The following is a 15,425-nucleotide window of genomic DNA, read 5'->3' on the forward strand; positions in this document are numbered from 1 at the left end:
ATGCAACAACATGGATGAATCTCAAAATAATGATGCTTAGTGAAAGAAGCCAAATAAGGAGTACGTACAATATGATTCTATTTATATAAATTCTGAAAAATTCAAATTCATCTATAGTGACAGAAAACGGATCAATATTACTTCGGGATGGGGAGACAAGGAGGAAGAGGAGGCCCTGATTACAAAGAGGAAGAAGCTTTGCAGGTGATGGAAATGTTTCTCTCGATTACAATAATGGTTTCACTGGTGTGTATGTGTGAAAGTCATCAAATAGTACATTTTTAATATATGCAGTTCATTGTGTGCCAATTATACCTCAGTAAAGCTGTTTTAAACGAAGCAACAGAAGAAAGCAGCTACAGAGGGACCTGCCCATAGTTTGTCACTGGAACATTGATTTCATTATCTCCACTTGATTTTATCATCTGGGAAAGGATTGTGTTGCCTTTTTTATTTTGTTTTTTAAGCCATTACAGAGTTTTTTTAAGTGGTTACTTTAAAATACCTAAACTTATGTTTTCTTACTTTTTTTTTTTTTTGGCTGTGTGGCGTGGCATGGGGGATCTTAGTTCCCAGATCAGGGAGCGAACCAGTGCCCCCTGCAGTGGAAGCACAGAGTCCTATCCACTGAACCACCAGGGAATTCCCTCACATAGTATTTGATACATACAAAAGGGTGTGTGGAACCTTATGTGCATTAGGAACTGAGCTATAAATCGAATACTCATGAACCCACCACCCAGCCTGAGAAGCAAGATATTACCAACACCTTTGCAAATTCCTGGGATCCTTCCTTACCCCATTCCCACTCCCCTCACAGAGGCCATCATGTGAATTTTGTGCTTTTTCTTCCCCTGATCTCCTAAGTGTTTTATCACACGTGCTTAAATCACCAAACAATAGATGGTTTAGTTTTGCTTATTTTTGCTATCATACTGTGTGTCATTTTATGCAATTTGCTGTTTTCACTCAGCATTACATCTCTATGATTCATCTGTGTCATTGCATTATGTGTACTACAATACTTCCAATCCTCCCTATACCCTGCAGATAGACTTAGGACATGGTCTACCTGGGGAAAACACAGCTCAGCAAACTCACCCAGTCCAGGGGCCCAACTCTAGGGCCTCCTCTTCACAATATCACGCTCATTCCTTCACTCAGAAAGCATGATTGAGGGCCTTCTGTGCACCAGGCAGTGACCAGGCACTGGACATACCACTGTGAGCACGGCCGACGCCCTGCTGTCTTGAAGCACACATTCTGGTTGTCACCTCTCACCTTGACCCTCCCTTGACTCGGCTATGGGCCAGCTACCCGAACATCCTGGGGTGCCCTAGCTTCTTCCGCTTACCCACGGGATGGCTTACAGAGGCTGATCTGACCCATCCCAGAGGCTTCTGCCCAGGGAGGGCAGTGTGACAGTAGTTGTCACAAGGACAAAGACAGCCAGCTCTGACCCAGCAAGGCCACTTCCGGGAATTAATCCTACGGGACACTGGAATACCTACACAGTGGCACTGGCATAGGAGTATTTACTGCTGCATCATTTGTAATAGCAAACTAGTAGAAACAACTGAAATTTCCATCAATAGGGATCTAACTACAGTTAATTCACATTAGTTATGGGAAACCCATACAGTGGAATACCACTAGCTATAAAAGAACAAAGTGGGAGGCACTGATCATGGAAAGCTCTCAAGGACAGATTTTTTTTTTTTTTTTTTGCCACTCACTCAGCTTGCGGGATCTTAGTATCCCGAGTAGGGATCGAAGCCGGGCCCTCGGCAGTGAAAGCACTGAGTCCTAACCCCTGGACCGCCGGGGAATTCCCTCCAGGACAGATCTTAAAGGGCAAGATTAGAACAGTGTGTGGAATATATTACCGTGTATGTAAGAAACAGGGAAGACTAAAGCATACCATTACTTCTTAAATATGCATAAGTACTTCCAGAAGGTTTATAAGTAACTGGGACCTGAATAGGAGACTTCTCATTGTATTTACTTTCTATTTTTTTAAAAAATTGTGTACCTACGGCCAAGGGCTACCTATTAAAGAACATACAGATAAAATAACAATTTTGGTCTTTCAGTGCATATTCCCTAGCTTCTTGGCCTTTCTTTGGCTGGTGGCCAGACTCTGCTGGTAGCAACTATTTTATCAGGGGCCCCTGCTTTTCCCAGGCACCCCTGCTTTGGCACGTTACGTTCTGACACCCCCCCAACCCTCCTTTAGAGTGCTGGGGCAACCTGCCACAAGGTGGCACTGTCTGCTTCCTGCTGCTCTGTGGGCTGAAAGTCCTCTCCAGGTACCTGGGGTCAAGGGTCAGGGGTCTCTGTCCACGGAGCAGCCTGGTCAGTGCCTGGGGCCACAGGGGGCTCCCTGGTCTGGGGGTGTGGAGCCCGCTAAGAGGGAAATGTAGGAGAATGACGATGCAAAGCACAAGGCCAGCAACAGGTGGACGAATGTGCCCTCGAGATGCAGGCTCCAGCAAGGACAGCTCCCCTCACTGGGGGCTGGTCCACATCTTGGTAGGGACCCCTCTGGGAGCCCAGGGATGGGCACTGAAGAGACCCTCTGGGAATTCTTGTTAAATGGACACAGGCTAATCTTCCCAGAGTCTAGCTTGGTGAGCACACCCATGTTCAGTAATCCTGGCCTGACAGAGCAACTGATATCCAGGCAGCAGGTGGGAGGCCAGGAGGCAGCCCCAGGCCTGGGTGGGGGATACAGGTCAGGGCAGGCTGTCTCCAAAGGCTGCAGCCTCCCTGGCGCTGGGTGGAGCAGCCCTTGGCGGGCCTCTCCTGGGCCCTTCCATAGGCTACCTGGTGAGATCTCATATGGGACAGGGGTGCTCGGACGAGTCCCTTGTTTAGTGCCTCCCCCGGCCCTATCTGCATGACTCCTTGGCCACAAAAGAGACCTCACACTGCAAGGCTGAGGGCTCATCCTGAGCAAGGGAGCCCAGGAAGACACAGAGACCCTGAGATGCCACGGAGGGCCATGGCCTCCCCCTCACCTCTGCCTGGCTCCCCATGAGAGAGCCACCAGAACACTGGTGGCCTCCCTTCCATGTTATATCCACAGCACCTGGTGCCACAGAAAGAAAGAAAGGTGTGCTGGAGGGAGAGGTAGAGGGAGATGAGGCAGGTGGGCTCAGCTCCCCCCAAACCAGAGGGACCAGTGGAATAAAATCAAACCAGCTTTAATACCAATATAGTCTCTCTTTTAAATACCATGTTCCCCAGGACAGAGCACAGGGGCAGGCTCTTGGCAGGAAGAGTGGAAAGGAAATGTGGAACCGAATGGAATGGATAGCCCCGGGCCCGCCCCCAACCAGCCCAGGGCCCCTGCCAGGGGGCACTGGGGACTGGCTGCCCGCCGGGGAGGGGGAGGTGACAGCAGCTTCCTCTGGTCCAGTTATTGCAGAGGTGTGGGGTAGGCACCCTTACCCTCCCCAGCCCCCAAACTCTTCTCAGGATTTCTGCCCTTCAGACCAGCAGAGCTGAGGCCTGGGCTCCTCTGATCTGGGAGGGGCCCCTCTGCCTAAAAGAACTGCCACTAAGGCCTGGGGTGGGCGGGGGATGCCCCCGGCCAGGCCGGCCCACTGGCTCAGTAACTGCTCTGATGGCCCGTGAGAATGTAGAGGTTGCTGTGAGCCCCCGGCTTGTCGGTGGGAATGCTCTCAAGGATGATGTCTCTGGAGGGGAGAGAACTGGAGGTGAGCAAGGTGGGAAGACACTTGGGCACCTCCACCTGGCCTGGAGAGCGTCTGAAGGGGAGGCCGGGGCACTGTGTCCTACCTGTGGGCCCCAAGCACTCGGAAGATCCTTGTCTCGTCTGTGATCTCCTGGGTCACCTGGGAAGAAAAGGGGGACTGAGGCTGCCCCAGAGGGTCCTCTCCTAAAAGGTGGGGACAACTGGGTGGGGAGCCACCAGGTTCCTGAGTCTCACTCACCTCATTAGTGTCCAGGCTGCGGCCTTGCATCCCATGGCTCCAGAAGGCCAGCACACTGTCCTGCAAGCACACTAGGAGGGGCCAGGCGGCCATCAGCCCTGCACCTGCCCTGGGGACACTGGCTCCCCCAGCTACACCCTGGGCCCAGGTCTGGGCCACAGAGGTCCTCACGGACTGGGCCGCAGGTGACCAACATGGCTCTCGAGAGGGGCTGGGGGACCTGCCTCCTTGTCCTGCTGCCAGCCCCAGGCCCCGGGGCCACATCTTGTGCTCCAGGCCAGGGATACTCCCACCCCCACCTCTGTCTGCTCACTTACCCACAGTCTCAATGGGGAAGTCAAAGGTCAGCACAGGCGCCAGCGTCACCGTGGGCTCGCCCAGCAGGTTGACGATCCTCACGCAGCCTGCACAGGGGGGCGGGCTGGTGGGTGGGGCGGGGCGGGGTGGCCCCCTTCTGGGGAGACAGACCCACCTGGCCTCCCTCACCACCCCCTTCTAGCCCCCAGCCCTGATACCAGGAACACTCACGGTCAAAGCAGACTAGGACTGTGTCCCTGTCCACCTGGATCACCTGCTGGGCTGAGCCCGGAAGCCCCTCTGCAGGCAGAGAAGGGAGACACAGCCTGGCTGAGCCACCAGCCCTGCTCTGGCCCCAAGAGGAAGAGCTGGGGGTGTGCAGCAGCCGGCTTTCCCCACAAGTGCATTGCGTAATAGCTGGGTGGGGTCACGATGCCCAGCCTCACTGCACAGCGGGTCACGATGCCCAGCCTCACTGCACAGCAGGGGAACTGATGCTTGGCAGCAAAGTGACCCATCACAAGGGGCAGGGCTGAGGCCCAGGGAGGCTTTGGAGGGCAGAGGCTCTGGAGTCAGGAGAGCCAGGCTTCATGACCCAGTCACTGTGTGACCTCGAATCTCTGGGCCTCAGTTTCTTCATCTGTAACCCAGGCACGACGATGCCTACCTTGCAGGGCCATTGTGAGGATCAAGAGTAAAATCCCATGAGACCCCTGGCTGGGGGTCTGGGCTACCGCAAGGACTTGGTCCAGGGCACCTTCCCCCTTCTTTACCCACTGCCACTCACTCTGCTCCCCTGAGCTGTCCCAACACCCAGTGTCCTTCCTTGCTCAGAATGGAGGCCTCTGGCACCTGCCTTCCCAGCTTGGCTCTGTCCCTGCAGCCCCTGCAGGGTTGGTCAGGTTTTCTTAGCTGCTGAGCTGAAGAGAAGCTTGGAGCTTCGGGTCCCCAAGGTCTCCGTGGAGCCATCAGCTGTGAGGTACTTCCCCCTCTCCCTTCCCTCCCCCTCCCTCCCCTTCCCCTCCCTCCCCCTCCCCCTCTCCCTTTCTCTCTCTATATCACACACACACACACACACACACACACACACGCACGCACACACACGCACACACACTCACAGACCGCAGCCTGGCCCTCCAGCTCACCGGGTGGGAGGAGGATGTCCGGAGTCAGGCCAGCCTCCAGCGGCAGGACATGGAACAGGACGCGGCAGCCAGGCCCCTCGGGGCCCTCAGCCCCCACGCACACCTGCGGTAGCTCCTTCCCATCCAGCACCAGCGGCTCCAGCATCCTTGCTGGGCTGGGCAAGGGGCTGGAGAAGTTCTGGGGGCAGCAGGGGTGCTCAGGTCTACATTTCTCCTCCCAGAAACCCTGCCACCCGCCCGAGGGTCCCCCCACCGGCACCGCACCTTTAGCAGCAGGAACTTCTGCAGCGGCTCATACCACTGCAGCAGGAGCAGACTGGTGGGCAGCGCGGCCAGCAGGAAGGTGCTGCCTGTGTGCGGGTTCCGCACTGCGAGAGAGGGGGTGGTGGGGCCGGGGCTGTGCCCACCCGCACCCACCCGGCCCCGCCCACCACACCCAGCTCTTACCCACGCGACACTGCAGGCAGCCTTTGGTGTCAGGAATCTTGGTGGATAGGGCAAAGCGCCTGTGGGGTGGCAACCAGGGCAGGCGTCACGGGTGCCACCCTGGGCAAGGCCCCCTGCAGAGCCCTAAGGGGAGGGTACTAACACCTTCCCCGCCTCACAGGTGGCAGAGGCTCAGAGAGGTCAAGCCCCTGGCCCGAGTATCCGAGGAGCCACGAAGCTGTGAATCGCGCAGGATGTGACGCAGTGCTTGTGGCTCCAGCACCCGCTATACAGCCTGGAGCGTGTACGTCCAGTCCAGGGGTTTGGATCACAGAGTTACCTCTCACCGTGCGACTTGGGGCAAGGCACTGAACCTCTCTGGGCCTCAACTGCTTCACCTGCAGCCTGGGGATAACCGTGGTACCCCCCTCACAGGGTCGCAGTGAGGCCTAAATGAGTTAAGTCGGGGGAGGAGCGTGCGGCAGAGCCGGCCACATCAGGTGCCCTCACAAAAAGGCTAACTTTTCTCATCCCGTTATTATTACTTTCCCACCTATTTTCAGTCATGGAAAATACTTTTTAGGCAAAGGCAGGTGTAAATAAAGAAATAACTGAAAAAAACGAGGGTGTGGGAGGACGGCAAGCTAATGCAGCCTCCAGCTCCTCCGGCGGCCAGAGCACTCAGGGCCGGTCCCCACCCGACACACTGCAAGTCACAGATGAGCAAGCCGGGCCGAGAACATGACGCCTCCCAAGAAAACGGCAAACGCCCTGCCCTCTCCTGCTTCAGGGCAGGCTATTACATGGGGGGACCAGTGGGTGCCGAGGGAGAAGTGGGGTCCCTCCTTTGGTTACTGGCTGTCCCCCAAACCCTCAGGGGACCTTCCAAACCTGCTTCTTCCTTTGGGGAACAGGGCTACACGTCAGCAGCCCTGCCACCTCCTCCCACTGACCCAGCCCTGTCTGTACCCTCTGCTGGGATGTGGGCCCCGCCAAGGAAGCCAGCACCTCTGTCTCCGCCTCTGTCCTCACTCTTCTCTCTCCCTTGTTCCTTCCACTCTCTTCCCCAGCTGGCCTTCAGATGGGACACAGGCGGACATTTTTTGTTTTTTTCCCCAACAATTCGAGATCTCTGCTGTGATACTGTGATTTCCCAAACACACACCCAAAGCTGCCTGTGACTTGGGCCTGTAATGGGCCTGTTTCCTGCAGGTCCTGGGCCAAAGCAGAGGTTGGCTTCGGACTGAGGTCAGGAAGCCCCAAGGCCACAGGGCTCCCGATGTGCTCCTCAAGCGAGCCCGCTGAATCATGGCCCTGGGCCCCTCATCTCCCCTCGGCCCGGGCTCCCCTGCCCTCCTCACCGGCTTCCACCACCCACCGGGTCATGACGATGTCTAAGCCCACAGCCCGCCTCCCCCATCAGAACTCAGCGCCATCCCCCACCCCCCAGCCCCCGCCAAGGGCCGAGGCCCCACTTGCACATTTCAAACTCCATGTGACAACGCTGAATTCTGCTCCACCCACAGCTGATGACAACTCCATTCTTCCCATTGCCTAGGCCAAAAACTTGGAGTCATCCTTGACTCCCCTTTCTCTTCCATCCACCAACTGTCCGGAAATCCTGTTGGTTCAGTGTTCAAAATAAAACTGGACTCCGACCGATTTTCTCCTCCTTCACGGCCTCCCTGGCCCAAGCCACCATCATGTCCCACCTGATGGTGCCACAGCCTCCTGATGGGTCTCTGCATCCGCCTGCGTCCCCTCCAGTCTCCTCCCAGCTCAGCAGCCAGAGTGACCCGTGAAAACCTCAGTCACGCCACTCCTCTGCAGTGGCCCTCAGGCTGCTCTGAGTCAGGGGCAAAGCCCTCACTGTGGCTACAGAGCCCTCGGAGGCCAGCTCCCTCTCACTCCATCCATCTGGACTCACTGGCCTCCTTGCTGCTCCTCATACAGGCAGGACGGCTCCAGCCCCCCAGATACCCTCAGGACTTGCTCCATCAACCCCTCCGAGTCTTTGCTCAAAAAGCACCTTCTCAGCGAGGTCTTTCCTGACCACCCTGCTCTTCTCCACGGGGCACTTTCCCCTCTGTGTCACCACCGCATAGACTCCTTCTCATGTCCGCTGTTGTCTGTCTCAACAGGAGAGTCTCGGGAATATAAGGGTCTCCAGTTCCCAAGTGTATCTCACGCCCAGGACACTGCCTGGTGCATACTAGGTGCTGAATGGCTGAAGGAGGGACTCTACTGCCCTGTAAACGCACCACACAGTCTGCTCTCTGGGGGTCTCCCAGTCCCTCCCTTTCCCTCCAGCTCACTCTGATTAGTCCCCAAATCCTGTCAATCCCACTTCCTAAATATTGCTCGAGTCCATCTAGTTCTCACTGCCCTACACTGCCTTGGGTCACTACACCGGCCTCCTTTCCAGGCCCTCTCACCAGCCTCCCCCTCCATTCCTCCTTCCCACTGTCACCAGAGCGGCCAGCAGATGTTCCTGTTTCCATCTGCCCAGACAAGCCCCTCTCTCCTTCCCCCAGCTCCAAGAGAGGGCACGGGACGCAGGCCTGAGCCCTGGCTCCTCATGCCCTTCCACAGTGACTAGCCCAGGGGTAGGCATGGACCTAAGCTAGGCCAGTGAGAACTGGCCCTGGACTTTTGTGGGAATTACTTGGAAACAGAGGTTCCAGTTCCATTGGGTTGTTAGCTAGTGGAACACTGGCCTGGACCTGTAGGCAGCCATCACTGGACAAGAAAGCCTGCGTGAGAATGAAGGTGACAAGAGGAAAACAGAGCCAGGAGATGCAAGAAGATGCCTGAGGATACCATTTAAGCCTGGATCCAGCTGCACATGCAGCTGAGCCTACTCCTACACGAGCCGTCGTGCTTAAGCCGGTGAGTTGAATCACCTGCAACAGGAAAAATCCTGATTGACGTACAGAGCGATCCTTCTAAGATGCTCCGGGTCCGCTACCAGTCAGACAAAGCCCAGATCCTGGGCCTGGAGTCAACGGCAGGGCTCTGCCACCTGTGCAGCTTCCTCTTGGGCTGCTCCCCCTCCTCGCTCGCTGGGGCCAAACACCTTTTAACTCCCCCGATCGCCTAGGAGAATTCACACTTGTTCCTCCCACTGCTAGAAGGCTGTTCCCTAACTCATCTGCCTGGAAGACCCCCAACGCTCTGTCAACGCCGCGAGCTCGCCTGGCCTCTCTGAGGCCTCCCCACCCCTTCCAGCTCTCCCCCTGGCGCACCTCAGTCCCAGGAGCTGACTGTCAAGAACTCATTTGATTTGTCATCCCTAAGCCCAGCCTAAGACCTGCCGCCTAGTAGGTACTCAGGAAACATTTGCCCCACAGCCTACCCGCGCAGCTCCCAGAGCTTGCCAGGTACATTCACATGCCCTGTCTCCTTCCCTCCCGACAGGTCTGGGTGCAGGGAGCAGGGGAGGCTACCAACTATATTGACCTATGAGGAAACCGGGCCTCAGAGAGGCCAAGTGACGTGTCTAAGATCCCAACAGTCTCAGTACCAGGAAAGGCTGCATTCCAGCCCTGGCTCTGTCCCTTTGCCTCTCCCTCCTCCCTCATCCCCACAGGGCCAGGCTCCCCAGGGTCCCTGACCTGGGGATGATGCGCTGAGTGAGGCGATTGGTGGGGATGGAGAGGGGGACCTGTTGCTGTAGCCGCCGCTGCTCAAACAAGCCTGGGAGGTCGTGGGCCCAGATGTGCGTGGATTTCCCTGCGGAGGGACGGGACGCAGGGGAGGGGCTCAGAGAGTGTTGGTGGGTGGGGCGCTGGCCCGGCCCCCGCCTGCCCCAACGGTACCTGAGAGTGACAGCAGCACGTTGTTCACGCAGTAAAGCCAGGCGCAGCGGTGTGAGATCAGCTGGAGGCCACAGAGCCGTAGACGGACAGGGCTCAGCACCCCAGACGCCCAAGGCCCTCGGCCCTCCCCCGCCAGCCAGGCCTCACCTTCTCCAGCGTATCCTCATGCAGTTCATGCAGGTTGAGGGTGTAGATGCCTTCCTCGGCCCCCACCACCAGGAACTGGTCTGCAGGTTTGGGTATGGAGTCAGAGGTCAGCCACGTCCCCTGGCCCAAGCTGGGGATTCCCAGGCTCCTGCTTCCCCCCTGCCCCTGGCCTACCCCGGGTGACAGGGTGAATCCAGGTGACAGCAGCGTGGATCCGCAGGGGGCAGCCATTGAAGACCTTGGAGAAGCAGGCACCCATCTGGAGGGGAGGCAAGAGGCTGATGAGGAAGCACCAGGTGGGGGGGACGGGGCGGGGGGAGCCACAGGCGGTGAGGCAGAAGGCGGTGGGGAGGCGGAGCCATGCGCAAACGCTTACGTGCACCTTGGGGGTCGGGGGGAGCCCACGGCAGGATGACCTCTGGGAGGGAAGAAAGGAGTCAGGGCCACACCCCCAGCCTCCCATCTCCCCGACCCCCCCCCTACAGCACCGCCTCACTTCATGATCTTCCCGGTGCTTCATGGTGGCCCAGGCAGTGGAGAGCAGCGGGGGGCTGTCAGGGCATGGGAGAGGTGCAGGTGCGGTTCCTGTAGGCACAGACCTGCCGTGAATTCCGGTCCTGGACCATCCCCTGCCTCCCGGGGCCTGCCTCCTCGTCCCCGGAGCCTGGGGCTCACCTGGGAGGCTGGATTGAAGGTCCTCAGCCGGAGGCTCAGTGGGGGATGGCTCCAAGAACGGGGCCCTCTTGATGGTTCCTATGGTGTCATCTGGGGAGTCCAGCTCCTGGCAGGAGGGTCAGCGGACCCAGCCCAGCTGTTAGCAGGTGACCCTGTAACCTACCCCCACCCCAACTGCCCAACCCGCTATCGCACTGCCCCCCATCCCCATCCCCCGCTCCCCTCCTCTCCGTACCTTGAGTTCCAAGGCTGGCCGGATGGTCAGGCTCCTGTCAGGGACAAATCAGAGGGAGATGAGGTGTGAGATGTGACTGGGTCCTGAGCCCAGCTGCCCCCCACCTCCTCCGGGCCCTGGCCCCTCACCTTTCCTCCAGGGCCTCCTGGACTGACTGCAGCAGGCTCCTGGGTAGGGAGGGGAAGGGATCAGAGGTCAGCCTTTCCTCCTGCCCCTCCCCCCCCACAGCTCCCCCGCCCCCCTCACTCACGAGCTCAGCTCCTCCTTTCCCAGCAGCGTCCACTCCTCTTCCCACTGTGGGGAAACCGAGTCAGAAAGACCGGGAGGGAGGCAGAGAGACAGACAGGCAACGTGAGAGAGTGCTGGAGAGATTGTGGGAGAGAGAGAGATGGCAGACAGACAGACAGATGGAAAGTGAGATTGGTAACAAGCAAGAGGACTGTGAGAAAGACAACAAGAGGCCGAGAAAGTGTGAAAAAGGGCCAAACAGACAAACAAGGAGAGAGAAGGAGACAGAGAGACAGTGAGAGAAAAGGGCAGGGAGGGACTGAGATCGTGTGGGTGAAGAAAGATGCCGATAAGTAGAGACAGCGAGAGAGCAGAGATGGTGAGTCAGCCAACCCAGCAGTCACAGCGACTGAGGCAGAAAAGAACGTGCCGAAGGGGGCGGGGGCGTCCTCAGACAAGTGACAGGCCCACGTTTTAGAAAGGCGTGGTCACCCTGCCACCCCCAGCCGACTGTCCAAAACAACCTGCCCCAGGAAGGAGCCCCCAGGCTTCCGGGTCCCTGGGCGGACAGGCCTGCTTGCACAGCTCTCCCGGGCCGAGGGCCAGGCTGCTGCTGCTTCAAGGCTCCTGAGTTTGAGGTGCTCGGTCACCCGCACAGCTCCCCAGCCCAGCCCTCTGCCCCACCCTGCCACACCGCCAGCCCCTCACCGGTTCATTCAGTGGGTCTGTTTCCTTCCTTCGTGGGGCACCAAACTTCACCTGGTGAACTGGAAGGCCCAGATCCAGGGGTTAGGGGGGCCAGAGCCTCAGGACTGACCCCTTAACTCACACCAAATCCACACGCACAGCCCCCCAATCCACACAGCCCCCCACCAAATCCACACACAGCCGCCAATCCACACAGCCCCCCACCAAAGCAGACCCACACTGGATCTCCGAGGGGGTCCTCTCGGCCACGCCATGCTGCCCCCGGGAGTGAATGGTGTCGGGAAACATGTCGTAAGTCTAGGAGAGAACACAGACAGTGGACATGTGTCCACGCTCACCTCACAACAGGTATTCCTCGAGCTGCTTTACACACACTGACGTATCTGTTTTCACAAAAACGCCCTGAGATTATTGCGAGATTAAATGGCACCCTCGTTTCACAGATGAGAAAACCAGCACAGAGAGGCAAGTAACTCGCCAAAGATCACAGAGAAAGCAGAAGATGGCTTAACTAGGGTCACGGTCACGCTGGGCCAAGGGCAAGAACCTATCACAGTGGGGCGACAAGGAGGCAAACCGGCTCAGGGAAGATTCCTAATGGGTGGGCTCGACCAGGCTGAAGCTCCATGTGCTGGAAACATACAAGCTGAAGGGACCTTGACTTCTGTCACCTCTGCATGCCTGTGACCAGACCAGGCCAAAACCCAGTCCCCAGCGGCTCTCACTTACCTCCAGGTCACAGTCTTCTGGGGAGGGGGTTCCCAGGTGGGGGTCATTGGCCTTGTCCAACAGCTGTGTGAGGAGAGCCCGAGGCAACTGCTGGGTCGTGAAGGGGTGCTGGAGGATGGAGGAGGTGCAGGTTGGTCCCTGGCCTCCGGGTCCCTGCTTCTGAGCATCTAGCTCCCTGCCCCACCCCCCTACTTCCCACCTGCAGGAGCTTCTCTGCTGTTGGCCTCTTCTTGGGGTTCTTGGTCAAGGCAAGCTTGAGGAAGTGATGGAAATACTGGGTCCTAGTGGGTACAAGAGACCCCACCCGCAGGCCCAGGTTAGCCCTCAGGCAGGCCATCCTGCCACCACTCCTGAGGAGTCTGCTGGGCCTGCCCAGGAAGGAGCCAGCCTGAGACCAAGGGCAGCTGGCCTGAGCAACACTGCTATTGCGACACGGCAGCGCCTCCATCATCAACCATCCGCCCTTCTTCTTTGTCCACGCTGGTCCCCAGCCCAGAGGCAGGGCCCAGGCCCCTCCCGTGGATGGTCTGTGGAGGCCCAGAGAGGGCAGGGCCCTCGAGGCTGCACCCTGGGGGGTAGCAGAAGGCTCCTCTGCCCCCATGGGGCTGGGCTGAAAAGGGGGCCCCAGCAAGGGATGTGGGCCCTCACCAGTGAGTCTTGTCTCTCAGCTTTGGCGGCTGGAAGCTGCTCTTTGACATCAGCATCAAGGCCCTGTGGAGACCACAGGTCAGGGGTCGAGGGTCACAGGGCTCTTGGGGTCAGGCAAGGGGCAAGTACTCAGCTGACCTCATGGGGTGCAGGTGGAAGAGAGGGGGCTGCAGCTCGCCCAGCTCGATGGCGGTGATGCCCAGGGCCCAGATGTCACACAGCTCATTGTAGCCACCTTTGCGCTCCACGGCGGCCACCTCCGGGGCCATCCTAGAGGCGGGGTCACAGATGAGACGGCCGGGTGCCCCGCTGTGGCCCCCACTCCCTCAGCCAGAGGTGCAGCCTCACCAGTATGGAGTCCCAATGAAAGACCTCCTCTTCGCCACAGACGCCGTCAGCTCGCCTGACACCCCAAAGTCAGCTACAGGGAGAAAGAGCTGCTCTCACCCGACCTCTGGCTGCCACTCCCCACCCCCTTTCAGGGCTCAGGCTCAGGATGCACCTGGCAGGGCTCAGAAGACAGGCAGCCCAGGTTCAGCCACAACTGCCACAGGCACAAGGCAAAGCCAGGTCCCCTCCTGGGAGGGGTCAACCACCTTCTCTCCACGACCAAGCGCCCGGTCCCAACCACATCCAACTTCTAGCAGGAAGGGAGAACTGTTCCACTTTCTAAATGGGGAAACTGAGGCTCAAGTGGTAAAATGACTTGCTCAAGGACAAGCTGCACTTGAAAGTAGGCTCTAAGACTCCAGGAGCTCCCATAGAACCCTCACCCTGATTGTGTCCCCAGGGTACTGACCCAGCTTGACATCTCCCTGGAGGGTGAGGAGAAGGTTGGCTCCCTGTGGGAATGGAGGAGAGAGAATCCCGTCTGGTGCCCCCGAGAGCCTCCTCCTCCCTCCCATGATGCCCTTGGCCAGACCCCTACCTTGATGTCTCTGTGGATCTTCCCCAGAGAATGCAAGTGGTGCAGCCCCTGGGGACGAAGAGGAGCCCCTGAGAGCAGCTACCCAGTACATCCCACCTCTCCTGAACCCCCTCTCAGGACTGGGGCCCCCCACCCAAGCTGCTTCCTCCTCCCCTCTCCCCAAACAGGAAATGACTGAGCCAAAAGGGAAATGGGCTGCTTCCGGCAACACGGCTGGGGCCCCTTCCCTGCAGGACCCACAGCCCCTCAGGCACCTTTGCCTGAGCACTCCACCCACCCCACCCCCCAACACACACACTGGCCAGCTGGGCTCCCTGCCCTGCTCCAGGGGACTGGGGGTGTGAGTAGCCCTATGGGCCCAGCTACCTTCAGTGCCTCTCGGCAGACATAGGCAATCTGCCGTTCCTCCAGGGGCCCGGTGGCTGAAATGGGAGGGGTAAGGGCTGGCAGGGGGGTCTGGGGGGATATGCTGACCCTCCCATGATCCACCCTGTGTGGGGTAAGCAGCAGGCATTGCTGGTGAAAGGGGAGTTGGCCACATCCCCTCCCGACATAGGCTGGGATATACAACCCAGAAAAGGACAGCATTTCTCTCAAGGTCACACAGCTAGTGAGAAGTGGAGAGGGGCCCAAATCCAGGGCCCCAGCTCTCCCCTCCGGCCCTGCGTTGCGGTGGGGATGAGAAGAAGGCTGTGACCCGCTGTGGCCTGGAGTCCTGGCCCTCACCGTGGTAAATCTCCTGCAGGGACCCCCCTCCGCAGAACTCCATGCAGATCCACAAGCGGTCATTCCTGGGGTGACACAGAGCTGGGGTGGGCACATGGCAGGGCCATATGGGGGCTGCCTGGGGGTAAGCAAGGGGATAAAGCAGCCTCACCTGAGGTAGCTGCCAATATAGGCCACCACATTGGGGTGGCGGCACTCACGCAGGATGGTGATTTCCTGCTGAAGGGAGCTGATGTCGTCCCCTGGGAAACACAGGGCATCATGAAGGGGGCCGCCTTAATTCAATGCCCCCATCTGCAAAATGGGCACAGAGTGCCTCCTCTCTCCAGGGCAGACAGGTGCCAGCGGACAGTACCTCCCGGGGCCTGCCTCTCAGGGGGTCTCGGAAATGTCAACTCTCACACCGCGCCCGCTCTGCGGCCCTCTGCCCTCCCTCCAGCGCTGAGGCCCTGGCTCCGGGCCCTCACCTGGGTCTAGCTTGACTATCTTGACCGCGGCCAGTTCGGACGTGACCGTGTCGCGGGCCTGCAGGGGCGGAGGGGGTGAAGCGAGATGAGGAGGGGCGGGGCTGGGGGCCGGATCCCGCAGCAGGGCGCGGAGCGCGTACCCTCCTCTCCTCTCTCCCGTCCGTCCCGCCGCCCGGCGCACCTTGTAGACGTCGCCATAGGTCCCGGCCCCCACGCGCTGCAGCAGCTCGAAGCGGTCCCGCGGATCCTGCAGCGACACATCCTGCAGCAGCGCCATGGCCCGGCGCCG

At 58.8% G+C, this 15,425-nt stretch overlaps 1 protein-coding gene across 5 annotated transcripts; it reads right to left on the minus strand.

Moving 5' to 3' along the window:
• Positions 1-478: 478 nt before the first annotated feature.
• On the minus strand, positions 479-15,419 carry MAP4K2 (mitogen-activated protein kinase kinase kinase kinase 2). 5 transcript variants are annotated; one of them, XM_029207783.1, is made up of 32 exons: positions 15,318-15,419; positions 15,137-15,194; positions 14,821-14,911; positions 14,670-14,734; positions 14,310-14,365; positions 13,944-13,991; positions 13,815-13,857; positions 13,364-13,436; positions 13,154-13,285; positions 13,016-13,078; positions 12,567-12,648; positions 12,368-12,475; positions 11,857-11,935; positions 11,639-11,697; positions 10,953-10,996; positions 10,831-10,869; positions 10,703-10,736; positions 10,468-10,573; positions 10,289-10,377; positions 10,175-10,210; positions 9,967-10,051; positions 9,793-9,872; positions 9,646-9,706; positions 9,442-9,559; positions 5,849-5,907; positions 5,666-5,769; positions 5,402-5,579; positions 4,488-4,556; positions 4,277-4,363; positions 3,960-4,030; positions 3,805-3,860; positions 479-3,701 (listed from the first exon to the last, which is right to left on the minus strand). In XM_029207783.1, the coding sequence occupies exons 1-32, from the start codon at positions 15,411-15,413 to the stop codon at positions 3,614-3,616; spliced, it is 2,457 nt and encodes an 818-aa protein (XP_029063616.1). In that variant the 5' UTR covers positions 15,414-15,419; the 3' UTR covers positions 479-3,613. The 5 variants fall into 5 exon arrangements, 4 of the variants coding, with proteins under 4 accessions (XP_029063616.1, XP_029063615.1, XP_029063617.1 ...); XM_029207782.1 differs by having other exon boundaries at positions 10,169-10,210; XR_003791427.1 differs by lacking the exons at positions 479-3,701; positions 3,805-3,860; positions 3,960-4,030 and adding an exon at positions 5,044-5,142 and having other exon boundaries at positions 10,169-10,210.
• Between the last annotated feature and the right edge of the window lie 6 nt (positions 15,420-15,425).

The sequence above is a fragment of the Monodon monoceros genome, unplaced genomic scaffold (assembly GCF_005190385.1).
Source record: "Monodon monoceros isolate NGI ecotype Baffin Bay Population unplaced genomic scaffold, NGI_Narwhal_1 Super_Scaffold_7, whole genome shotgun sequence".
In the NCBI taxonomy this organism is placed as follows: domain Eukaryota; kingdom Metazoa; phylum Chordata; class Mammalia; order Artiodactyla; family Monodontidae; genus Monodon; species Monodon monoceros.

Coding starts and splice junctions, on each gene's coding strand:
- MAP4K2 (XM_029207782.1), bottom strand. CDS start 15,413: ATGGCGCTGCTGCAGGATGTGTCGCTGCAGGATCCGCGGGACCGCTTC. Junction 13,437..13,814: donor CCAGGGAGATGTCAAGCTGG/GTCAGTACCCTG, acceptor TTCTCCCTGTAG/CTGACTTTGGGGTGTCAGGC. Junction 4,031..4,276: donor CTTCCCCATTGAGACTGTGG/GTAAGTGAGCAG, acceptor GGCCCCTCCTAG/TGTGCTTGCAGGACAGTGTG.